At 38.7% G+C, this 27,344-nt stretch overlaps 1 protein-coding gene across 1 annotated transcript; it reads left to right on the top strand.

The window, feature by feature from the left end:
- The first annotated feature begins 22,523 nt into the window (after positions 1-22,523).
- LOC132851672 (uncharacterized) lies at positions 22,524-26,986 on the top strand. Its single transcript, XM_060878648.1, has 6 exons — positions 22,524-22,669; positions 23,631-23,751; positions 24,058-24,154; positions 24,543-24,653; positions 25,855-26,021; positions 26,190-26,986. Exons 1-6 carry the CDS (start codon positions 22,564-22,566, stop codon positions 26,230-26,232), a joined length of 645 nt encoding a protein of 214 aa, XP_060734631.1. The 5' UTR covers positions 22,524-22,563; the 3' UTR covers positions 26,233-26,986.
- Positions 26,987-27,344: the final 358 nt, after the last annotated feature.

Raw genomic sequence — 27,344 nt, forward strand, 5'->3', positions numbered from 1 at the left:
TGTAGCATGTAAACATGGTGAGTTTATGAGCTATTGGCAACCCTATTTAGTGCTAAAAGAAGACTGAAGCTGAAGATCACATCTTAGGTCTAAAAGCATATAGAGATGGAAGAGAGAGAGAGAAGGCGGATGGAAATTAGGTTCCACCCCTGTCAGCCAAGAACAGGAATCTGAGGCTACAGCAGTGATAGGCTTAGTGAAACTGGACAGTTGAAGTTTGCATAAAGAGAAGATGATGTTCTTCTGCTCTGACCTCTCTCATCAAAAAGGCAGTTTTGCCCATAAAACCACCACTCACTTGTTTTGTTCTGTTTTGTTTTTCAAAACATCTAGATAGGCTCTAAAGACTATTTTGCATGAAAATCACAAGATCCCAGAAGTTTTGTTTATGAAATGGTGAAAGTCACTGAGATTTCCCCCAGTCTAATCTCTGATGTGAACATTAACTGACGTTCTGTATATACATACAGTATGATGACCTGTATATGCAAGTTTTTATGGATTTCATTGCTGCCACATTAGTGCATAGAAGTTTTTGTGTATAGATGTTTCTAATAATGTGGACAATGAGGCTGTATCAGATATATTTCAGAGGTCACACTACAAACAGTACATTTTGTAGGTGACAGTTCTTAGTGCTAACTGTTAAATCTTAATTTTAACTGTCCATACTAGCATTGTGTCATAGCTTCTTTAGATAAATTCTGTAGAGAAAACATTTAAACCAGTGTTTTGGTGTTAAAGAGACACGGTATGGCATGCTGACCAAAATGAGCACACTGTCGGCCATTTCGGAATTACAGAAAAACAGTTATTCAGTATTGGATGTTTAATGGAGCAAGGTGTCAATGACAGTAGTTCATCTTCAGACTCTTGAAAGAGAAAAGTGGATCAACAACTTGATGGCAGTAATGAGGTATAACCTCTGGACATATAATATATATGTTATAAGGTATTAATTTCAATTAGTTTTCAAGTGTGTGACATAAAATGCTAACACCAATTGTAAAATTGAATGGCACAATTAATACACAAACTTTGGATTTTGGACCTGGAGATAACCAAATCCAGCGAGCAAACTATATTATTTGATACACAAGGCTATTAAAAAAGCAAGAAAAAGGGAACAAAGCCAGGAAGATGACCTTGAAAAAGAGTGAAGGCTGGCAACATCCGATTCAGAGACTTACTTCATGATGATTCCTCTATGATGGAAAGCTGGAATTGTTTTTTTTTTTTTTGCGGTTCCAAAAGTCATGGACACAAATGTGTTCAATAATGAATTTAATATTTTAATTAAAGTAAAATATTGTTGTGTTCTATCTATAAACAGAGATATGAATAATATTCTTAATTTAAATCATGAAGTATATGTTGCCATAGAAAATGAAACTCAAAGAAATGCAAAAGCATGTAGATATTATTATCTCAGAAATGGTGATTTTATGAGACATGAAAACAAAAGTGGTAAAGTTGCCAGAGCCAATGGGAAAAGGGAACGTGAAAAATTTTTATGCAGGCTAAAACCTAATTGTCTGGCACTTCTGGAAGAGAGCATTTAGAAACATCTGACCAAGGGTGCAATGATTCAAGTACAATTAGACAAAGGATGACCTTATTGAATGATAATAAATGCTGTAGCTGATGCTCAGCCAGAAGACAATGAAAATAAATGATTGCAGTTACTGCTACTGGCTCAGCAAAAAAAAAAAAAAAAAAAAAAATTATTCTATTGTTTACAAAATTAAAAGTTTGCAGTTCTATTATTTCATGTTATCCTTCCGCTGCATGTCACAAATATTTTAGGAGAACTGATAAAAAGGCTCAATAATAGAGTATAAGAGAAAGAGTAAAAGAAAGTATGTTTCGCCTTGATGTTGAATTACCTCTCTGATGTTTGCATTAATGAGTGCATGTTGTCATGTACTCATGTACAGGAAAGCTTACTGTTTTCTACATGTGCCATATCAAAACCCCCAGGAGGTTGTCCAGGAGCATATATCTCAAACAGTTGAAAAAATATTAATAGTATAGCACTATTAATAGTCTGGACATGTGCCCTTTGACATTTTAATAATGAAAATCTATGTTCTGTGTCTGTGTTTAGGTTGTATGTCACTTATCCCATTGGTGCTTATGCATGACAAATAATCAGTCAAAAAGGAAAACAAACAAAAAAAAATTTGTTTAAAACTACAAGTAATGATGTAAGTACAACACTAAAAACTTCAACTTTATAAACTTCGCATGGCAGTGTCTGTTTATCCATCATACACTTCCTACTGAATATACAGCTGCATTGTAAAGTTGTTGCAGTGTGTGTCTATTGCAGTTTATTGGGGGGGGTTTACTTGTATTAATATAAATTTTAAAAATCAAATGCAATTACATACATGTCTGTCAGAACCTTGCGACAGCTACCAAATCTAGCCATGAGAAAGACTACTCTTATAACAGACTTGTGGCATAAAGATAGTTCTTATTATTTTCAATAATTTTAAAATTAAATTTAAATTTAAAATTTAAAAATTAAACATCCATTCAGCTGGCAGTTAACCAGGGATAACTGTATGCACTTTATAATGGATTTTGCTCATATTACAAAGGCTAGAATTAGGGCCTTTGCTTAAACCAGACTTGTGCAGATGATCCAGTGACTATGCTTGACTCTAGTTATCTCGTTTGACTTGGTTTTAACTCCATCGACGCAACTGAATCTTTGATTGGGTCAGCTTTGTGTTTTAGCCCTTTCTGGCTAGGCCAACCTGAAAATGGTTCCTCCAATCAAGCCCACAAGGTAAAGTTAGAATTCAATTTTGTCACATGTATGTAATAACAGCATATTCCATTTTATCTTTTCCAACTCTTAGGAAATGAAATGGCAATCAGACACATACCAAACATCACACTTATATGTAATAAGCACATTCATTAAGCCTTATGTAACATGTTAAATGATCAAAGCATGATAATGAACTGGCAGTTATAGACATGACACATATAAGGCTTAAAAATGCATAAGTTTTCCAGGCCATCATACTTCATTTTAATTTTGCAATTTAAGGAGCTGTAAAGTCCCATGACACATTTTTTCAAAGAAGGATTCTGTAAAAATTTATAAATAGTGTTGAGAGCATGGGGAGCTTTGTGTAACCAGGGGACAAAACATAGGGCCCTCTGGGTTAGGCAATCCTACTTCTTGGTCCTAGTTTATCATATATATCATATAGGGTGGGGAACTTTTGTCTTAGCCTGTGATCAGTACTAAATCAGGATGTTTGTCAAGGATTTCCTTAGAATGAAAGGGTCATCCCTTGGTAAATATGGTGATATATTTTATAAATAAGATTTAAATCTGACAAGCAAAAAGAGATGCTCTAACACTCTCTCAGTTGTTTGTAGGACAGTTTAAATTTTGCATTAATCATTAATTTGACTGCAATAACTGTGGTACACAGAGCATGAAGCAGAAACACACCCTGGTTCGGGTGACTATACAAACCACAGTGTAACGTTGCCATCTGCATCATACTTCCCAAACTGCCAGAGGAAACCATCGCTCAAGTATTGAGCTGCTCGAACACTCCACAGTCACTTCTGGGTTCACACACTTTAAAACCATGCTCATGCTATTATTGGCCAAGTAAGTATTGTCAGTTTATCTGTGAGTCCAAGCTGTTTGTTTTCCATGAAGTGTTTAAGTATTGTGTATTGACCCTCTGCCTCATTTTCTTGTTTTCACCTTTCAGATTACCCTCTTTGGATGTGCTTGCTGGTTGGATTGCCCTCTTTGTGTGTGAACTTTGCAAGTGTTTTATGATTTTTATGTTTTATTCTCTTGCATCTCTGTGCAGCTACTCCAGCTACACCAAGGCACGGACACTTATGCTGTGAAATTTGGTACCCTGGCAGCTCAAAGCGTATGGAACAAGATAGGCTTTTTAGTACCCTGTTTTTCACGAAGGATTAAACCATGATCCTCCTGCTTAAGATATCAGGAAATGTCACTCCCAAAGTACAACATGCTGCTGAGCTAGGGCCCTGAGCCCTGGTGCTAGCTCCACTGAATCCATGTAGTTGGGCAGGACCCAAGTCCCAACAGCAACTAAGTCTCTTTTACTGTGGAAAATCAGGACACCAGTGTTCTAACTGCCCCAAGAAACCCACATGAGCTACCAAAGTGAGCCATGAGCATTCTGTCCTTGCCTTGATCAATTCAGGTTCAGCAGTCAATGAGATCCACTGCCAACGAGATCAAGATCTAAAGCTCCCCATTGTGCAGCCCCATTAAAGTTTGTGGCAGTGTATAACCAGCCCATCGGTGCTGGATACATCACCCATCAGACCAGGTCCATCACATTGCAGTTTGGCATTTTCCACACGTAGAAAAACACTTTGTACGTTACTTCCTAACCTAACAACCATCAGGATTTCCCAGGCTCCATACACACGATCCATTCATCTCCTGGCAACAAAAGGAGCTAGTACAATGGTCCACTAAAAGCCAAAGACAATGTTTTAAGAAACATATATACCTTTCCTGCCATGCTACAACAGTTGTGAGTTCCACTCCTATCCAAGAGGCCCATGTCCCCCTGGAATACTAGGACATCCAGGAAGTCTTCAGCCAGGAGAGAGCCACCAAACTGCCTCCACACCAACCATGGGACTGTGCCATAGAACTCCTTCCCAACACCACACCCAAGAGCAGAATTTTTTTCATCTCAAGCCGTGGAAAGCTTCATAGAGTAGGCTCTCTTGGCCGTCTTCATATGACCCGCGACATCTCTGGCCGCAACAAGATTTTTCTCTATTCAAAAAAGATGTAGGCCTCCTACCTTGTTTTGACTACTGTGGATTAAATGACATAACTGTAAAGTACCCATACCCATTCCCTTTGTCCAACCGACCATTGAACAACTCAGGGAGCCATGTGTGTTTGCTAAATTGGACCTAGGAAGTGCATACAACCTCATATGGGTCCAAGAGGGGGATGAGTGGAAGACACCGTTTTTGACCTCACACTTCTTTAATTGACATAGAAAGCACATCCTCTGCTGGGCCTTTTTGATAATGGCGTTTATGTTGCTCTCCCATTTCAGGTCTTGGGAAATGGTAGTGCCCAGAAACTTGTAGTGTTGATGGGTCTTTCCTAAGCCCACTATCATCTCCACAGTTTTGAGGGTGTTTAGCTCTAGGCTGTTCTGACTGCACCATAGCACTAGCCACTTCACCTACTGGTGGTATACAGACACGTTGCCATCTTGGATGAGTCCGATGAGACATTATCATCTGCAAATTTCAGGAGTTTATCAGTTGGGTCTCTTGAAGTGCAGTCATTAGTATAGAGGGAGAAGCAGTGGGGAGAGGACACGTCTCTGAGGAGAGCCAGTGCTAACTGTCTGAATACTCGAGGTAATACCTCAAAGTCTTACCTGTTGTTTCCAGCCTGTCAGGAAGCTGGTTATCCACTGACAGATGGCAGGGTGTATAGTGATCTTTGGGAGTTTGGAGTGAATTATTGTATTAAAAGCTGAACTGAATTCAGCAAACAGAATCCAGGCAGTGCAGTCCAATGTTGACTGCATCATCCACCAATCTGTTTGTTCATTAGGCAAACTGTGGGGGATCCAGAAGCTCTTCTGTTCCAGTCTTTAGTTGGGCCAATACCAGCTGCTCATAGGTCTTCATGAGGACAGATGTCAGAGCGACCGGCCTGTAGTCATTCAGTCCAGTGATGGAGGGTTTCTTGGTGACTGGGATGATTGTGGAGAGTTTAAAGCAGGAGGGGAGCTCCAGTGGTATGTTGAAGATATGGGTGCAGAGAGGAGTGTGTGTGTTATAGTGTACATAAATGACATTTTAGTGTTCCAAGACTATGGAACTCAAGTTTGAAAAGTATTATCATGTCTACTCCAGCAACAACTCTATGTAAATCAGAAAAGTGTGATTTTCATCAAGGAACAACAACCTTCCTAGGATACGTGATTGTCGAGAATGGAGGAGACCAAGGTCAAGGCAGTAACAGTATGGCCAACCCCTCCAGCATCAAGGATTTGCAGAGATTCCTGGGATATCAACAAGTTTTACCAATGCTTCAATTCTACAATTCAACGGTAACCACCCCACTCACTGCTCTACTACAAGGAAAACCAAAGTAACAGCAGTGGTCTCAGGCAACACAGAAGGCATTTGAACTGCTCAAAGAGAGGTTTACTACAGCACCCATCTTACGACACTTCGATCCTCAACAGCCATTCCTAGTAGATGCTACAGGATATTAGGGAGTGAAAAGATGCCTGAGGAATGGAGGAGAAGCATTCTAGTGCCAATGTTTAAGAACAAGGGTGATGTGCAAAGCTGTAGAAACTATGAAGGTATAAAGTTTATGAGCCACACAATGAAGCTATGGGAAAGAGTGGAGGATAGGCTAAGAAAGGAAGTGGATATTTTTGAGCAGCATTATGGCTTTATGCCCAGAAAGAGCACTATATATACAATTTTTGCTCTGAGAATGTTAATGAAGAAATACAGATATGGTCAGAAGGAGCTGCGCTGTGTCTTTGTGGATTTAGAGAAAGCATATGAGTAATATAACTAAACAATTAAAACCAAAGTAAGGTCTTTTTAAAATGATCTGTAAAATGTAATTAAAAAAATCTACTTTCTTGTGAGGAAAAAGTAAGGACAACCGCAGGTTTGTACTTAAAATGGATCATTTTACCTACAGTTGTATCACATCAGGTGCAAATGATTAGAACATTGTTACAGAGCACTTTGAAGGAGGTTTGCCTTATTTATACTTTAAACATATAGTTTGGTTTGCTTTTAATTGTTCAAGCGAGAGGTATAACCATGGGGAAATACAAAGAGCTCTCTTACGCTTTCAGAAAGAAGATTGTTGATGCTTATGAGTCTGGTAAGGATATAAAAAGATCTCAAAAGATTTTGTAATCACCCATTCCACTGTCTGGAAAATTATTTAAGTGGAGAACATTTAAAACTACTGACAACATAACAATGTCAGGCCATTCAAGCAAATTCACCCCAAGAAAGTGCATGAATACACTATCAGAAAGAAACTGCACAACTTTAATTATCATGGGAGGTGTGATAATTACATCATGTAACATCATGCCAACTGTGAAACATGGAGTTGGAAGTATTATGGTTTGGGGATGCTTTGCTATTAATTCTACATTGTATCAGAAGGTGCTTGAGGAACATGTGAGACCATCTGTCAAAAAATTGAAGCTGAAGTGGAACTGGACCTTGGAACATAACAGAAACATACCAGTAAATCCACCAAGAACTTGCTGAAAAGTAAAAAACTGAGAATTTTGGTTGGCCAAGACAAAGCTCAGATCTGTGGGTTGATTTGAAATGGATTGTGCATCCAAGAAACCACTCAAACATCACACAGCTGAAATAAATCTGCATTGAAGAGTGGGGAAAACTTTCTTCCAGTTGATGTCAGAAACTTGTAGATGGCTTCAAGAGATGTAGATGGCCCTTTATTTCAGCCAAAGGGGGACAGACTAGCATTATGGCATAGGCTTTTTTTCCATAGAAATACTAATTTCTTTTGATTAATAAGTGAAAAGTTTTTTATTGTTGTTTACAAGTAATTACATCACTTTCATCTACAGCTACAAATTTAAACAAGATAAGAAATCGACATGTTGACATTTCTTAATAAAGAACCTAACAACGAGGTGTCCTACTTTTTTTTTTACATGACTGTATATCAATTAAATAATAATGACAAAAACTGTTGGATGATTATCTTAATCTTCAATTCAGCCTTTAAAATCATTTGACATGGTCACTAATTAAGTCTATACAACGACATGGTCCTTAGTAATTTATTATAGAATCCTGCAGCAAAAGTCTCTAACAAAAATGTATGACTTAAATATAAATGTAAAACTGATATTTGTAAAGATTTATGCATATTTACAAACGTCACTTGGCCTCATTATGTTCACGGCCTCACATTCATTCTGGAGCTAATCTTTTATTAGTGTTATCAATATTATTTGTTAGAGTAGTCCTGTTTCCAGTATTTATCCATAATCACTGACTGATTTTGCTTTAGTAATATACTTTTACATTGCTTAAACTTTTACCTTTCCTATATAAACATTATAAGATGGCGTACAGTGCAAATCAGCATCCATACATTGTGAATAAAAAATAAAAATAAAAAATAATAAAAAATAAAAATAATAAAAAAGTAATAATAATAATTAAATTAATTAAAAAAACACATTTGGGTTTTCAGCCAAAAACAGCCGCTTTATCTTTGCTAGTTTGTGCAAAAAAAATCTACTTTCCTTGTTTTGACTACATGATATCAGTATACTGTATGCAGTGTAAAGTGAAAAGCAGCAGAAAACAGTTATAATTTGACATATATGCCATTATACTTCTGGTGTAATTATGGACTATATATAGCTTTAAAAATAGCAGTTCATATACTGGACATAAATATCACTTGCTGAGAATTTACTTTTAGGATTTGATTGATGGGAAATTTCTACATGCATAGATAACAGATACTTTCTGCATTGTGTCAGAAAATGACATGCTAGAAGAGTTTGAGAATAATTTTAGCTCAATTACTGTAGCTTTTTTATTTAATGTTTTGGACAGGCACTCATATTCATTGCAGGCAGTCAGAGAGAACCTTCATGAGCTCCGTTAGGCTTAACAATGATGTGTATCTCACAAATGAAACCTTAGCTTTTTTAACTTTCCATGCGGTCACCTAATTGACCAGCCCCTGCTCTGTGTCATGATTGCCTGAAATTTGACTGGCGTTCTCGCACAGTTTTATGATGGGTGAGTAGGTTGTGCTAATAAGGCTGAAAGCAGTTGATGTCTATTCAGCTCTGATTAGAAATGCTTCTGATATGCTGCCACACTCTGGTATAAAATAAACTTGTTAATGAGGAGCCAGAAGAGATAAAAGGAAAAGAAAGACGAAATAGGAGGCATAAAAGATTTTTGCACTGGTTCAGCTCAGGAAACGCTCCTGCTGAGAAGGTAGATCAGGGTTTATGAGGGAATCTCTCATGTTGTATTCTTTTGCCTACTCATTTTAGTTCAATAATTCTAATTTATAACCCACAGAGCTATGCAAAAAGGAGCAAATTTCTTCAAAGACCCATAGTTCTTGATTTGTTGGCTTTTATGAGCATTTGCACAAAAAAATCTGGTATTCAGGAATATTTGGTACATTTAATATCCTAGGTAAATTTCCTTGGTAAATTTTCATGTCAGAAGACCATCAGCTGTAAACCTCAAATAATTGACTTCATCTCATATATTATGAATAGGTGTTGTCAAGTTTAAATTATTCTATATATTAAAACAAAAAGATGCCTCAAAAATGCCACCATATTAAATGAGAGCTTGTTGGACTTTGTATATGGCATCTGTAAGCCACGGTATTAAAAACAGCTGAATTTATATTTGTGTTTGATAACTTGTAGATGCAGTTAACATGCTGTGCTGAAGACCAGATATGATATAGAAACCATTATATATTTTTTAAACAAGGGACTAAGATTTTAGAGCCAGCACTAATTCAACCCACAAAAAAGGGCAATCATGTACATGTCCATAACTGTGCATGGGTTTCTTGCTAAAATCATATTGAAAAAAATTAACAAAGTGGAATGTTTCAACCAGCAATGAGTTCTATACTCCCTAGTGTGCTGCATGCCATTACTCTGCCTGTTCCTGAATACATGAGTTTACAGGGAGCAGATTAGGGAGCAGATGTTTTCAAGATGGCGCCGCTGTGTTTGGCCTGCCACTTGCTCCTCTGTTTTTTCATGTTTGTTTTTGCTACCGTCTCGTCGTTAACTGTGTACAGTATCAGCGCACCATGCTGATGGAACTGCGTTGTACAACTAATCGCCTCTAAAATACCCAGTCCTTTAAACCACCACTGTTGACATTAATTCCTCCTTTCCTAAGACGCCCTGTCTGTCTGCTACAAGGCAGGAAGCGCCGCAGAAGACGCGGTCGGAGAGGGGGGGTTACATGTCAGGCTGAGGACTCACCTGGATTCTTCGTCTCCGAGAGGTCAAGATCAACCAGGATGTGACAATGCTAGAAGACCGCGGGAATGCTATCGATGGCTTCGGCTGGTTGGCTCCAATGCTGGCGTTCCGTTTCCGTGTCCCTGCCATGCTGAAACATCCACCCGGGGTTGTGTCCAAGGAAACCTCCGTCCAATTCCTCATGTGACATCATCGCCTGTCAACTTGTCCACGTTCCGCATGCCACTTTGTAACAGATCGCTCAATAACAAAACATTTGTCCTCAATGATGTCATCTCCTCTCACAATCTGGATCTGTTTATCCTCACTGAAACTTGGCTTCCCCCAGGTGACGTCAGCGCCTTTTCGGAAATCCTCCCCTCTGGTTACCTTTACCTAAACATGCCACGGCAAACGGGTAGGGGCGGGGGGATAGCCACCATACATAGACAGTCCCTGAAGTGCCACCAGTTGTCCACTAGAGGGTATTCCAGCTTTGAGTTACAAGTATTTGTGCTTACACTACCCTGTCCAATTTTATGTGCAGTAATCTACCGGCGGGGGCACGGTGGCTTAGTGGTTAGCACGTTCGCCTCACACCTCCAGGGTCGGGGTTCGATTCCCGCCTCCGCCTTGTGTGTGTGGAGTTTGCATGTTCTCCCCGTGTCTCGGGGGTTTCCTCCGGGTACTCCGGTTTCCTCCCCCGGTCCAAAGACATGCATGCAGGTTGATTGGCATCTCTGGAAAATTGTCCCTAGTGTGTGAGTGCGTGAGTGAATGAGAGTGTGTGTGTGCCCTGCGATGGGTTGGCACTCCGTCCAGGGTGTATCCTGCCTTGATGCCCGATGACGCCTGAGATAGGCACAGGCTCCCCGTGACCCGAGGTAGTTCGGATAAGCGGTAGAAGATGAATGAATAATCTACCGGCCGCCCAAATTAAATAATGATTTTTTAATTGAGTTCTCAGAGTTTCTGACAGAGTTTCTAGCAAAGTTTGACAATATTCTAATCTGTGGTGACTTTAACATTCATGTTTGCTGCCCCTCTGATAAACCTGCTAATGAATTTAAGGCACTTTTAGACTCATTAGATCTGGCTCAATCCATTTCCTGTCCCACCCATAGGTTAGGTCACACTCTTGACCTTATTATCTCTCGTGGGGTGATTGTGTCAACCTGTGAGGTCATGGATTTTCCCATCTCTGACCATTCTCTCATACAGTTTGACATTTGTGCTGTTCCACCTGCACCAACGTCTACTGCCCCCCATCGCATTATTACCTCATCTACAGTCGATGATTTTGTTGCTGCCTTCTCTGTTTCTGATCTCGCCTCTACTGCTGAATTGGCATCGCCTCTTTGCCCGGATCGTTTCCTCGCCTCCTTCCATACCATCTGCTCCCAGATTATGGACTCTGTTGCGCCCTACAAGGTAAAGTCGACCAATGGTGTATTGGATCCCTGGCTCAATGATACAACTCGGGCCTTCAGGCGCCGGTGTAGACAGGCTGAGCGAAAATGGAAGAAGGTAGGCTGCAGGTGTCAGTGGAGATGTTTAGAGACAGTCTTGCCACCTATCAGAGTGCACTGAAGGAACCTAAAGGACAGTACCTTTCTGTTCTCATCAATAGCAATAGCCACCACCCTGGAATTTTATTCAGCACTATCAATTCTGTTATAAATCCGGTGTCTGTCACCTTGAATGATGTATCTGTAAACACATGCAATGCATTCAAGCAACATTTTTTGGACAAGGTTTTGTTTGTTAGGCAAAACATTATACAAGTCCCTGCCGTTGCCATGTCTACTCGTGCGGCGCAATGTGTGCTAGAGAACTTTGATGTAGTTACTCTGGTGGACTTCAAAAAAGCTGTCCATGAGTTGAAGCCTACCACCTGCCCCCTAGGGTAGGGTTCCTGCCAGGATTTTGAAGGAGGCTGTTGACATCATAGGTCCCATCCTTGTCCCCTATCTGGTACAGAATCTGGCTAGGTCAAGAGGGGGCTGTGGTGAAAATCTTCTTTAGCTTCTAGAGTCCAGGAAAACGCGTGCAAGGGTAAGGTGAGCAAATGAACCGTCAGTAAAAGTTAGAGAACCCTAGAAATAGCTGAAGCTGCTTTCTTGTCCTGGGGAAGGGGTCTAGGGGTTTAGGAATCATGGGAATCAGTGGGATAAGCAGTGAGTTATACAAGTGAACATAGTCTAGAACATAGTCATGAAACAATATTATCATGAAAAAAAGCTGAAAAAAATTTGACAGGTGTGACAAATTTGACTGAAAAATATTGAAAAAAACGCATGTTTATTCTTTGTTTATTCATTATTTCTGATTCTTTATTGTCTATGAAGTGCAAACAACATTGCACAACATTGCAGTTCACTTAGACTGCCCAGTGAGAGTGTGTTAGTACATTAATGTATAGTCCAACAACAGGGATCAAGCAATAATCTGCAATGTCACCAAATACAGTATATACAACCCAAGTCTGATACCATTATAAAAAATCACTCTTCTTCACTTCCCCAGTATATTTTACAATCTATTGTGCCCTGTGTGCAGTGTTTTAAAGCAGATTTATAGAAAAGGGGTCTTCATTGAGGGTTTTGAAAACATGCGGATTTGCCCATCTTAAGACCTTGAATTTCTTTCTCCCTGCAACTACTGTGAAGGCTGAATAATAAACATTGATTCAGTGCAGATGTCTGTTACAATAACAAAATAAAATAATGCATGGCTGGCTGAGAAATCTAAATTTGAAAACAGAAATTATATATGAACTCATTTAAAAAAGTATAGATCAGGTCAGGTACTGAAGTTTCTCTCGTATTTGGTGAAACTACTTGACAAATACATATATCGTTACACAAGGTAGATATATAGTTAGGTATTTTTGTTTTGACAAATAAATATATAGTTAGGTAAAAATTTTCATTGTTCTAATCCAATGGAATTTGGAATATTTTTTTTTTTAATTTGTCTGTGCTATGAAAATATAAACTCTTTTTTCATCTCTTTTTTCCCTATATGTGGCTTTTGTTTGCATAGGTATTACACTAATTTTTGCCTCTCTCTGCGTACTTTATTTCTAATTCCACCTTCTGGCATGGAAGAGAGAATTCATAAGCTCCTGCAGATTTTAGTATAAAAAAGAGTAAAAACAGAAGAGGCTTAGTAGAAGACATGTTGAAAGAGTTGAAGTCCTCAGTTAAACTCAAGCACAGACTTGGTGTGACAAACGATAAATAAAGTCAAAGGATGGGAAGTTTTAATGGCAACTGCACTTTGAGCTGTGCTCTATCTGGCACACACTGTTTAATTGTATTTGTGGTGACCTCTGAGACCAATTGCACATTCATTGCACATTGTACGGATCTGTTTTTATTCTTAATTTTTGTACTTTGTATTTATCCTCATTTTTCATAGAGCTATGTTTATTGTTTATTTTCTCTTTCCTTATTTATCCTTTTATTGCACCTTCTCTATCACTACAAGCAACAATCATAAAACACATTTCACTACGCGTCATACCGTGTATGTTTATGTATGTGACAAATGAAACTTGAATTTTGTTTTAATTTTTATTTGTTTTTTATTTGATTTGTAGAATTTGAAAAGATTAGGGAAGATATTTTTTGATGTCACAACTGTCAGCTGTTCCTGTGGATTCTGTATTGTAAACTCATGAATACAAGGTTCTTACAAATATTTGACAACTAAATTTTTATTTCACCTAGTGCAGTGTCACAGGATATTGCAAAATTAGTATGCACATTCTAAAGCTCCTGTGCATTAAATCTCACTGGTAACCCTAAGTTTCACAGTTATACAGCAAGAGTTCCCAATAATTTTACATTGTAAAAGAAATAGAATTTTACAGAATTCAGGTGCAAACACTAAATCCTTTGAATGATTATGCAAAATACTATGGCTTTTAATTGAAATGTTGATAATAGATCAGTTCAGTGAGCTTCAATATAATTTTAGATACACAAACAAGTCTGTCTATTCAGAAGTAAAGGAAGGTTCATTGAACTTGGGAAGGTAAGCCTTCTAAGGGAGTAAAACCAGGGTGCAATAATTTAAGAATGGTCCAGAACAAAACCACTCCAGTGAAGTTAGATGACAATAAGGATCTCAGGATTAGGGGAAATAAGTCATGTAGTCTCCTATACAATTATCAGATACATTAAACTTTGTGGGATGGTGATCCATAAAAATAGATCAAATTAAATAAGAAAGCAAGCCATGATTAAATGATCTTTTTTCAATAGAAGACCGCAAAAAAGCAACACACTCGTGACTAAATGTCAAGTTTTTGAGGACAACATATACTTTTACAGTGGTGTGAAACAATGTTTGCCCCTTCCTGAGTTTTTATTTTTTTGCATGTTTGTCACATTTTAATGTTTCAAATGATCAAACAAACTTAAATATTTGTCAGAGATAACACAGGTAAACACAACATGCAGTTTTTAAATGAAGGTTTTTATTATTAAGGGAAAACAAAATCCAAACCCACATGGCCCTATGTGAAAAAGTGTGACTGCAAGCCACCTACAGGATGACCTGATGAAGGCTAGTACAAGTGCTTCAGTGGTAGCTAAAATATGTGCACTGAATAACCAGACTTCAAGACACACTCCACTCTTGACCAAAAGTAACATAAAAGTTGACTAGAATGTGCCAGGAGAAATTTGAATAAGACTACAGAGTTTTGGGAGACAGTTCTATGGACTTTTGAAACAAAACTGGAACTGGTTGTACATATGGACCAGCGGTATGTCTGGCATGGGAAAGGCCAGGCTTATGACCAAGGTCAGGCATGGAAGTGGGTCTTTTCTGTGGCATTCTCAATCATGTACAGTAACTGGCATCATGGATTCCCAGAAATGCAAGGACATTTTAAAGAGGAAGCATATGAAGAATGGGCAAAGAGAGGTTGAGAAGCTTGTCAGCACTAACCGAAAATCAGAAAGAATCAGAATCAGAAAGGTCTTTATTGCCAAGTATGTTTTCACATACGAGGAATTTGTTCTAGTACAGGAGCTACACAGTGTAAACAGAATGGCAATGATAAGAAATGAACACATATATAATAAAGACAGTTGTATGTACAGTGGAAAAATGTGCAAATTGAAATATGTATGTGCAAATTGAAATATAAATGTGGAAATTGAAATATAAATGTGCAAATTGAAATATAAATATGTGTAAACTGTTGTGGAAGTTCCGAGGTTAGAGAGATTTAAAGAATAAAGTATAACACTGGTAGACACGAGCAAGAGTAAAAAGGTTACACAATTTATTGTGCTCAGCTGTGCAGCAGGACCCAACCCTCCACATGTAGCATGAGGGATGAAGGGCCAAGATCATTGATTACATCAAGGTTTTATAGACAGAACTCAAGAAAACCGAAGATATGTAAAAGCAAAACATCATCAATCATTGGCTCAAAATTACCTCATGCATCTCTTGACCAAGCTAATCTGACCAGGCCAAGGTCTTCTAGAGGACTTATTGGACATTGTTTATGGACAACTCGTCCCCAGTCCCTTGTCATAATCTTAACAAAACCTACTGATGACGATGTCAGTCTCTGGTCATGACGCACACAGGGTACAAGCATAGAAGGACAAAGCCTTACGAACATTTTAAGATTAGAAATTTCCACCACAATTCCCCCCTTTTGTCCCTGGGACAATACACAAAATTTCAATAATCATTAATCTGTAACCAAATCTAGACTCTAAATAATATATGCTATTACTAATAATCAACTACTTGATCCACGGTATTATTAATCATTTGCTTAATCAGTATCACTTAATCAGTTATGAATATATTCTCATATGGCTTAGGCTAAGTTTAATCATGTATAATCTCACATCAGCATATCATTTCCCTTGTAAGGTTTTCATGAACGCGTCATAAAATACATGAACTTCAGTGGACAATACGCTGTTTTTGTGGGGACAGAACCCAAACAGAAATGCAGTTAAAGGCAAAGCATTAAACATCTATTTCATTGTAACTTTTCTACAAGTCAAAAGTCTCTACTGTCCGTATTCATCTTTGTTTGTTTTCTGGATCAGTCTGGTCAAATTCACTGAAATAGTCATCGTCGAATGGAGGAATCCATTCTGCATCATTGTCAACATCGTCTAGTTTCACAAGTTGTTTGGTCGTTAGGTTGGACATTATGATGTGATGGATGCATTTATATGCGCAAGGGCCAAACAAACATAATAAGATCACTACCACACTCACTGGGATTATCATTGATAGATAGGGAGCCCACTGTCCAAACAGTGTATACCAAGGTCCCCAACTATGATCTCCGTGTTCATCTCGTTTCATTTGGTTTGCTACTTTATGCATATCATGCAGTGCATCGGAGATAGACCCATGATCGTCATCATTAGAGGGAATGAAGGTGCAATATTGATCTCCTATCATGGCACATATACCTCCCTCTTTAGCTAATAAAACATCTAAGGCTATTCTATTTTGTGTTGTAGTCAATCTAAGGGCGGCGAGTTCTTGTTTTATACCCTCTGCTGCCCGATTAGTGGAGTTAATATAAGTAGCAAGCCGATAATGTGTGACTTCTAGTTGATTCCATACCTGAGACATCCCATATTGTGGGAAGATGGAATCAAAGAATTTACTTAGTTTACTTTTTAGACTATGTTCTGGCGGGGGGGAAATCATCATCGGAAACATCTCTTTTGGCCCGCTTTATGGGTGAGTGTGAGTGAAGTATGACCACACCAGGGTACTTAAACCTTGCTAAAGTACATACTCCCCCCCAGTTACGGGGTAAGGCCAAATACACATTTTTACCACAGACCCAATACCAATCGTCAGCCCTGAGTAGTGTTCCGTTGTCAGATGGATGAATAAGGGAACACGCTGCCTGTGGGCAGGTCCCGTCATCCGAATATGGGTAATATAAGTGAGTGCATCTCTGGCTGGCGATATTACCTAATGGTATGTTTCCTGTTCCCTCAAAACAGTGTATGTAGTTTAATTTAGCAGGAGGCTGTGCAATGAATGTGTTAATTCTCGTTTGATTTACCTTGGGTGTTCTTTTCAACACACTCATTAGAGTCCGTAGACATATAGTGGCATTAGTTAAACCAGTCCTCCCAGGTCCTCCATCTTCACACCATAGGGAGGCTGGTGAATTTATCACCAGACTTAAATGGGTACCATTCGTCACTCCATACGCATCTTGATTAAACATGCAGTAAGAACTTTTACAGTATTGGGCTATGGACTTCAGTTCACTACCATTACTTTTCATGGGAATCATTGTGTGTTTGCTTGCAGATGTGGGGACCATCATGCACACATAACAAATTTGTGATCATTTTGGCAGTGTAGTTGGCGAGTTGCCAGTAAGTATTTTCATACACATCTCTGCGGCTTGTATTAGAAGTGGGATTTTCTGGAGTTTTTTCTGAATTCTCTTTTATTAACAGGCAGATCATGAAGATGCCAAGTTCAAGCACAAAACAATGTAAGAATAGGGTTTGTTCTGTGGATGTTAAGTGTTCATCAGATGTGTGTTAAGTGTTCATCAGATGGATTGCCTGAGGGAAGAAATTGTTCCTATGTCTGGTCATTTTGGTGCTCAGGGCTCTGTAGCGTCGACCAGATGGCAACAGTTCGAAGCGGGAGTGTGCTGGATGTGAGGGGTCCAGAGTGATTTTCTTTGCCCTTTTGCTCACTCTGGAGAAGTACAAAATAAACAGAGTGCGTTCTCTGCCACTCGGTCTCGGTCACCACTCTTCACAGACACATAAATAAAACAACCCGAATCTCAGCGAATACTTGCCTCAAATACAAGATAAATATATGCATAGAAAGCTTGAAATGTCTACTTTTAAATAAACAAATTCAAGTCAAAAACAAATAATCTATTTTTATGTAATCCGTATGAAAGTAAGGAGTGGTCCGAGGTGATTCAGGTAATCACGTACACGCCCCCGAGACACAGGAATGACTCAATACATGAAATCCGGACCTGTGTGCTTTGCAAAGAGGCAGGACACTACTTGGAAATGCCAGGCATGTGATGTTCACTTGTGTGTTCAGCTGAAAAGGAACTGTTTCCTAGAGTGGCACAAAGATGTATAACTGTTCAATTCTGGGTACTATGTGACAGAGTAGGTTAGTGGGCTTCTACAAACCTTACACAGTTTTTTATCCTGTTGCCACTTTTTTTTTGTTGTTGCATAGTTTTGCCCTGATTGTGTCTTATGTGTTATTACTAACTTCTAAAGTGATTTTGTGTGATAGTTCATTCATTCATTCATCTTCTACCGCTTATCCGAACTACCTCGGGTCACGGGGAGCCTGTGCCTATCTCAGGCGTCATCGGGCATCAAGGCAGGATACACCCTGGACGGAGTGCCAACCCATCGCAGGGCACACACACACACACACACACACACACACACTAGGGACAATTTTCCAGAGATGCCAATCAACCTACCATGCATGTCTTTGGACCGGGGGAGGAAACCGGAGTACCCGGAGGAAACTCCTGAGGCACGGGGAGAACATGCAAACACCACACACACAAGGTGGAGGCGGGAATCAAACCCCGACCCTGGAGGTATGAGGCGAACATGCTAACCACTAAGCCACCGTGTCCCCCCTCTTAGAAAATTTAAATCAATATATTGTTTTCTGTGAGCGAGTAAACAAGATGATTTTCACATAATTCTGAAACAAAAACTCTAGGCTACAAGATCCAGTTCTCAAAAGTCTTGTGAACCGATGTTCTGTATGTCTTTCATGGCCTTATTCAAGTGATTTAAAATATTTCATTTTTCACTAACCACGCATAAACATTGTTTTCTCAAAAACACAATCACATATAAAGATGCTGCTCACATATTATTGTAGTCCAGTTTGTGCTGATTACAGTGATATTAGACTTAAGCCATTTATGTCTTTATAAGCAACTGAAAAAAGCACAAATGTCAGGGTATGACAGAACTTCTCCAGGCCCTAAAGATACCCTCAGACCTCAGAGGGTTAATTTGGGCTGGAGGAGTGATGGGTTGATGGTGTTAAAGGCAGAGCTGAAGTCCACAAACAGGATCCTCACATAAGTCCCTGGTCTGTCCAGATGCTGCAGAACATAATGCAGTCCCATATTGACTGCATCATTCACAGACCTGTTTGCTCTGTAGGCAAACTGCAGAGGATCCAGTAAGGGTCCAGTGATGTCCTTCAGATAAGCCAAAACCAGTCTTTCAAATGATTTCATGACCACAGAAGTTAGAGCCACAGGTCTGTAGTCATTAAGTCCGGTAATTTTGGATTTCTTTGGGACAGGAATGATGGTGGAGCTTTTGAAGCATGAGGGGACTTCACACAGCTCCAGTGACATGAATATCCATGTAAAGATGGGGGCCAGTTGATTAGCACAGGTTTTCAGACAGGCTGGTGAAACGCTGTCTGGGCCTTGTGCCTTTCTTCTTTTGTTCTTTCTTGTTCTCTTTGTTGGAGTCAGGGTTTACAGGAGGTGAGAAATTTGCTTTATCAAACCTGCAGTAGAACTCGTTCAGGTCGTCTGCCAGTTGTTGATTCACCACAGTGCTGGGGGATGGTGTCGTGTAGTTGGTGATGGCTTTCAGACCTTTCCAAAATGAAGCTGAATCATTAGAGTCCGTAGCTTTTCAGAATAATTCCTCTTTGCCACTCTGATCTCCTTTTCCAGTGTGTATTTGGCCTGTTTGTACAAGACTCTATCCCCATTCCTGTGAGCATCCACTTTGGCCTGATGGAGCTGGCTGAGTTTTGCAGTGAACCATGGCTTGTCATTGTTGTAGGTTAAGTGAGTCCTGGTGGGAATGCACAAATCCTCACAAAAACTGATGTATGATGTTACAGTCTCTGTGAGCTCGTCCAGGTCGATGGCAGCAGATTCAAAAACAGTCCATTCAGTGAGAGGGAAACAGGCTTGTAAATCCTGCGCCGCATCCTCAGTCCATCTTTTTACAGTCCTTAATACAGGTTTAGCTGATTTCAGTTTCTGCCTGTAGGTCGGTATCAGATGAACTAAGCAGTGATCAGAGAGTCCCAGGGCTGCCCGTGGGACAGAGTGATATGCATCCTTTATTGTTGTGTAGCAGTGATCCAGTGTGTTACTGTCTCTGGTGGGACATGCTGTCTGTATTTTGGCAGTTAACGTGTGAGAATTGCTTTATTAAAGTCACCAAGAATTATTAGTACAGAGTCCGGATGTTGTTGCTCACTTTCTGTGATCATGTCAGCGAGTGTCTGTAGTGCCGAGCTCACGTGCGCTTGTGGAGGGATGTAAACACTCACCAGAATGAACGAGCAAAACTCCCGCGGCGAATAGAACGGTTTGCAGTTAATGAGGAGTGTTTCAAGATCGGTACAGCACATCTTCTTTAACACAATTACATCAGAACACCACCTTTCATTGATGTAAAAACACGTCCTGCCACCTCGCAATTTCCCCGTTGATAACGCATCGCGGTCCGCTCTAAAGAGCTGAAAGCCTGGCAGACTTAACACGCTGTCCGGAATGGAGTCGTTCAGCCAGGTTTCCGTGAAACAGAGAGCAGCAGAGTTTGAAAAATCCTTATTTTTCCGGGTGAGCAGAAGGAGTTCGTTTGTTTTGTTAGGAAGAGAGCGGAGATTCGCCAGATGGATGCTAGGCAGCGGTGTTCTTAGAACGCGCTGTTTGAGTTTCACAAGCGCGCCGGCGTGTTATCCCCATCTGCGTGTCTTGAAGCACCTAAACAGCGCAGCCGCTCCGCCAACTACGATATGCAGCAAAACGCCGGAATACTCAAAAACCGGAAAGATATCTTGTGGTGTGTACTGCCAAATGTTCAGCAGTTCATCTCTGGTGAAACTGATCGGATTTTCTTGACAGAGAACAGGAAAAACTAACAAACACTGCGGAGCTAAGCACTGAGGCTGCCATTCGCGGCGCCATCTTGCTCATTCTCTTCCTCACAAAATGTTCCTCTGTTGTAAAAATAACTCAAATGTATCAATAATTATTTTTGTTGTTTAATAATGTTTGTCATTTTTTGTCATTATTGATCATCTACATCAGAGGTATTCAACTAAAATTTAAAGAGGTCCAGTAAGAGAACATTTCTTGAAGCTAGTTAGTGTGATATATATTTAAGTAGCCTAGTAATTGTATCAACATCTGCAAGCAATCAATACCTGACTGTCAAATCAAATAAATTCAGTACAATTTAAATACTTTTTGAAAATATTTTTTGAACTGAGCATATGTATGATTGTAGATATGTATAATGTTCTCTCATTAAATAAATAAAAGTAGGGCTACATTTCAATACAAGAGAAAATAAATAAAATGTGAAAATTGTGTATGTTTAAATAAAGTGCTGTTTCTGAACATATGAGACACACTGGTTTAGTGTGAAGTGGGAAGTGTGAACAGAGCTCAGTCTCTGTCTCACTCGTCTGTTTCTCTCCCTTTCTCCCTCTCACTTGTCTGTTTCTCTCCCTTTCTCCGTCTCACTTGTCTGTTTCTCTCCCTTTCTCCGTCTCACTCGTCTGTTTCTCTCCCTTTGTTTTCTACATGTATCGCTATCTTTCTTTCACGTGTAACTTTACTCTAATTCTCTCTCCTCTATCTTGCACTGTTGAGTCGCAGTGTTTACTTCAGGAATGCACAGACTTGATTGGCTGAGTGGTATCACATGGGATGGCTTAACTCGCATGCAATTGGTCTGTGCGTTTCCACTACCACTACCGTAAATATTGCAAAAGCTGCGGTCGGAAAAATAGAAGCGCCCCGTCAAGTTTTAAATCATAACCTTTTGTTTTGGCCGTAGGTCCGGGTCCGTATTGGGCAGCTTCTGGGCCCGGACCCGGACCGCGGTCCGCCTGTTAGTGACCTATGATCTATATCATTATAATGTCTTTTGCGGTGAGGGGGTTGAATATTTCTAATTGCAATTGTGTGTAATATATAGTAGCATGCTGTGGCTGTGGGGCAAGCACAAGTACTCCAACAAGTACAAACACAAGACAAAACCAGTGTGAGAACAAGTTTAATTTTTCACTTAGAGTGGAGAGGAGTAGAGTGAAGATTGAGGAGAGGAAGAACCTGAGGAGGAAGAACCTGAAGTGACCAAGAAAAGCTTAGCTGTGGACGTTGCTCAGCCCTTCTGTTCAGCTGTGGACGTCGCTCAGCCCTTCTGCTCGGCTGTGGATGTCGCTCGGCCCTCTCTGGCTGCCTCGCCATGTGCCTTGCTCCCCCCACCTACCTCGCCGTGTGCCTTGCTCACCCCACCTGCCTCGCCATGTGTCTTGCTCCCCCCACCTGATCGCTGTGTGCCTTGCTCCCCCCACCTGCAAAGCCGTGTGCCTTGGCACGTCCTGATTTTGCCAAGTCCTTGTCGCCCTGAGACCAATTTTTTTTATGATGACCATGGGACAACAACTTCCTCAGCCAATCAGCGTTTACGACGTCATCACTATGTGCGACCCAATTACTATCACCATTTTTCAGAGTCTGCCAAAATACAAAATAAACAACGTTCTGCACCTGCACTGCAAAATCAGGACGTGCCACCAGCAAAAAGGTAAGACCGTGCCTTAATTATTCTTAAGGTATCATTTTACAGAAGTATATTAATGAAAGTAAGCTTCATATTTCTTTTTAGATTTGTGGGGATTTCACAGCAGAAATTGTAATATTAGTTTGAATTGCCAAGTTAACCGCGTTAGCCTTTCACTGATGTAAATTACCTTTCTAGCGCCAGTTAAAACGGTCTAATAAAGACTGTTGATAGCTGTCAAAGAGATGCGATTAAATAGTTGCATTTAAAGATGAACGAAATGCGGAACAAAGCAGCGCTAGTTTGAGCACCGCATGGATCATTGGATATGTTGACCTCAAGTCATCACTGATTTATTCTGTTACATATGAATATGTTGACCTCATCACTGATTTATTCTGTTACATATGAATATGATGACCTCAAGTCATCACTGATTTATTCTTACATATGAATATGATGACCTCAAGTCATCACTGATTTATTCTGTTACATATGAACATGTTGACCTCAAGTCATCACTGATTTATTCTTACATATGAATATGATGACCTCAAGTCATCACTGATTTATTCTGTTACATATGAATATGTTGACCTCAAGTCATCACTGATTTATTCTTACATATGAATATGTTGACCTCAAGTCATCACTGATTTATTCTGTTACATATGAATATGATGACCTCAAGTCATCACTGATTTATTCTTACAGTACATATGAATATGATGACCTCAAGTCATCACTGATTTTTTCTGTTACATATGAATATGATGACCTCAAGTCACTATTACCTCACACCTTCTAGAGGGCCCTTTTAAAGACTATGTTATTTTTTATCAGCCTTATAGTCCTCAAACAGATCTTATCATAGTTCTCCAAACACCATCCATGAGAGACAACCTTCATAAATATGGAAGAGAGATTGTTTTTATGGATGCAACACATGGTGTCAACCAGTATGGTTTCCTTTTATTTACATTAGTTGTCAGAGACAGTCATGGACATGGAATCCCTGTTGCCTATATCATCTTGGGAAATGAAAAGAAGGAAACACTTCAGCTGGCACTGGAAAAGCTAAAACCATCATTTTCTGTACTTCCAAGGTAATACAAACAGTTATAAGTAAATTAAATTAAAATGATTAATTATTCATTAGTAGAAATGTTTAATTATTATTTAATTATATAACAAATTATTCAATAATATTTTCGATATAAACAGTTTCTTAAAGGGTCAGGTTAGCCCTGACCCTTTAAGAAACAGTTTATATCGAAAATATTATTGAATAATTTATTATATAATTAAATAATAATGAAACATTTCTACTAAGATGGTAAACAAAGTAAACAACAAAATTAATTTTTTTGGAAGCAAACAAATATTTTTCTCTGCATTTTTATTTTTCTTAGGTGCTTTATGGTTGATAAAGATCAGGCTGAAATCAATGCCATCCGGAGAGTGTTCAACGAGTCTGACATTCTCCTTTGTTGGTACCATGTAACACAAGTAAGTACTTAGAATTAGATTTTTGGCTTTTTTGATAAAATTAAATATTACTCTATTATTTTTCAATCAAAATGAGTTTAAATTTATTTCACAAATAGCATTTTAGCAGTAACTGCAGTTATTCTTAAGTTGTTCCTTCAGTGGCTTATGATTCAGTGTACAGAATTCCTTTTGCATTGCAACATAATGGAGGAATAAATTTCTTTGCTCAATTTTCCTGGGCTATAGCAATAACATACTTGATTTTTTTTTGGTCTCAGTACCCCTTAACTAAAGAAAATTGTCATTAATTGATCACATTAATTATAGACAAATGTGTCAGGCCAAAAGAAGTTCTCACCAATTTAAATAAATGACTTTACATTTCTCCACAATTTTTTACACACAGGCAGTAACTCGTTGGCTGTCAAGATCTGAATCTGGTGTGAGTGGGCCTGAAAAAGCAAATTCAAGAGCAGACATCATGCAGATTATGTCAGAGCTGAAATCCTGTTCAACGGTGTGTTGCTATTTCATTTCTTTTACAGTACAATTCTTTCTTGTAGTGTGACATTCATACATTCATGAAAGTTTGGTAACAAGCTTGCAACAACACAGTTTTATAATGTTTTGAAATGTTATTAATGAAAGTTAATATAAAATGTTAACCCTCATATTGTCATGCTTCAGCTGGAGAGGAGGACACAGATATAAAACATAGTGATAGTCCAATTTGTTAGTAAATCCACAACCTGGGAAACAGGAACACGCAAACGTCTTTGTGAACACAGCAGAATGACGTACAAATGGCATTTGATGACCTGTCAAGGAAGCACACAAACACATGGGTTTATAATACTGTACACAAGGTATGGGGGAACAGCTGGAGAACAATCAAGGGTAACTAGGGGTGGGGTTACAGGCAACTACAGGGGCTGACACAGGACAAAACACAACAAAACAGTCCATATTCCTGACATACAGTATATATACACACACTGTATGTTGGTTAACATTTTATAATAAGTTTCATTAATAAAATTTTAAAACATTATAAAACTGCATGTTGTTACAAGCTTGCTACCAAAGTTTCATGAATAAAGAAGTGTAAAAAAAAAAAGTATAAAAAAAAAAAATCAGGTGGACAGATCTGGTCCACAACACAAAATAATCATTGAATCTATAATAATGACCCTCTGAAAAAATGTGCATAGCTATGCATTTTTTGGGGTGTTATAACCATGGATTATTTTTATTTGGGTCACTGTTTTAGTTGCTGCCTATTGTTATATTTATTTAATCTGTCATATTTAATAAATCCTAAATAGTTTCAGACAGTATAATCCATGAAAAACATTACAGATTCTCAGTACACTAACAACACATACTTGGGTATAGGTCTGTGTCAAGGATTACCTATATGACCTATAAATCAACTGCAGTTCTTATAGTAATAACACAAAAAATACACTCTGTAGTTTTTACCAAAAACTATGGCAGCTGTGGTTGTGTAAACATATTTACAAAAAACTGTACATTTTACAGTATAAAACTAATTTACTAAAAAGAAATATAATTTTTAAACTATTAAATATAGCATCTCATACTATAATATATAAACTATGATATCTGTTTTGTACCACATTCATCCACATGATAAAAGTGTGACACAAAATCACAGTAATTTCTTACAGTGATGGGTTTCCTTGTCCATTTTACAGGAACATGAATTTAAGAAAAAAGCTGAGATGTTTTACTGCCATTTTAAAAACTTAAAAGATGTCTGCAAGTACTTCAAGAAGCACTGGGAGGCAATTGGTCATCTGTGGTCTAACTTCGGAAGATGCTATAAGCATGGAGACTCTGACACAAACAATATAATTGAACGGTATATATAATTTTTGTGAATGTTTACTTCGTTATGCATTTGTGGGCATTTCATGTTAGTTGAAAGCTATTATAGTGTCTTGAGTATTTAATAGTTTGATTAAAAGTGTACAATTTTATAGTTCCAACCTGTTGCTGCACTTTATTCCGATCTTTTTTCCCCTTCTAGTTTCTTTCACCGTTTAAAATACCAATTCCTTTGTGGCATCTGAAATCGTAGATTGGATCATCTTAGTGATGTGCTGCTGAACAAGACTGACACGTACTTCAATATAATACAGGATTTGCAGTCTGTTGGGAGGGTCAATAACCATCTGGAATGCAAAATGGAAGAAATAAAAAAATCTGCTGAAAGGATGCTAAAGAATGGTTGGGCCACGAGAATTACCATAGTTTCAACAGATACATATATATACAGTGTTTCATCTGAGAGTAATTCACATGTAATTTACAGAGTGTGTCCTGCAGAACAGTTCTGCAGTTGTGTAGCAACTGGAAACAAACATGCAAGCATCTCTTATTAGTAAGCCTTCTCACTTGTGCTAGTCCAGAGACTTTTCCTGATTTAGACACACAACTGCAGGCCCATGCCAGTATGTTGATTCTGAGGCATAAGTATAGCATTTCTGCAAAGCTTCAAAAAAAATGTAGAAGTTGAAAGCTTATTTGGAAGAGCAGCATCAAAACCATGTATCATGACAAGCATATGTGACTGCTGCACCTTCTCATTTCATAACAAATGTGCTTGTCTTCTGCTTGCTAAGGGAGTTTTCAATGAGGTGACTGAGACAAAGTCAAATAGTGCTATGAACATTTCAGTAGAGCTGATACACAATGAAATTGAGAATGAAAGGCTAGATGAAATTAGGCATCACACAACTATCACAAAATTGGAAAGGGTATTAAAGATTCTACAGACATGGGAGAACATTCCTGAGGATATTGGCCAAAAAGTGAATGAACTAGAAGTGCAAACAAAAAAAGAAAGTATGAATATTAAAGGATTTGGGAGACTTTGTGATGCAAAGTCACGTAAAATACGTCCACTGTTTGCAAACAGAAAAAGAAAGACAGACCCCAGAAACAATGACAGATGTCACATTAAGTTTTCCTGTTAAGTCAAATAGAAAACGCAAAGCTAACAGTGGCCAAAATAACTAAATCAATTAAGGTTTGAGAGAAACTTTTTATTAAAGTGCATGTTTTTGACAATATGTACAATGTTCAAAATGTTCAATCAGCCAATAATAAAACAAAAAACATTGTATTTCGTGTCTAAAATGAAATAAAAATGAAATTGTGATCAGAACCTTTCTGTTTTTAT

This window comes from Tachysurus vachellii, chromosome 9, assembly GCF_030014155.1.
Source record: "Tachysurus vachellii isolate PV-2020 chromosome 9, HZAU_Pvac_v1, whole genome shotgun sequence".
In the NCBI taxonomy this organism is placed as follows: Eukaryota; Metazoa; Chordata; class Actinopteri; order Siluriformes; family Bagridae; genus Tachysurus; species Tachysurus vachellii.

Bases quoted from the DNA above. Each gene is read 5' to 3' on its own strand.
- LOC132851672 (XM_060878648.1), top strand. From the start codon at position 22,564: ATGTGCGACCCAATTACTATCACCATTTTTCAGAGTCTGCCAAAATAC. The intron at 24,155-24,542 runs GTAAGTACTTAG...TTTTACACACAG, and splicing joins GTTGGTACCATGTAACACAA to GCAGTAACTCGTTGGCTGTC. The intron at 24,654-25,854 runs GTGTGTTGCTAT...TCCATTTTACAG, and splicing joins AGCTGAAATCCTGTTCAACG to GAACATGAATTTAAGAAAAA.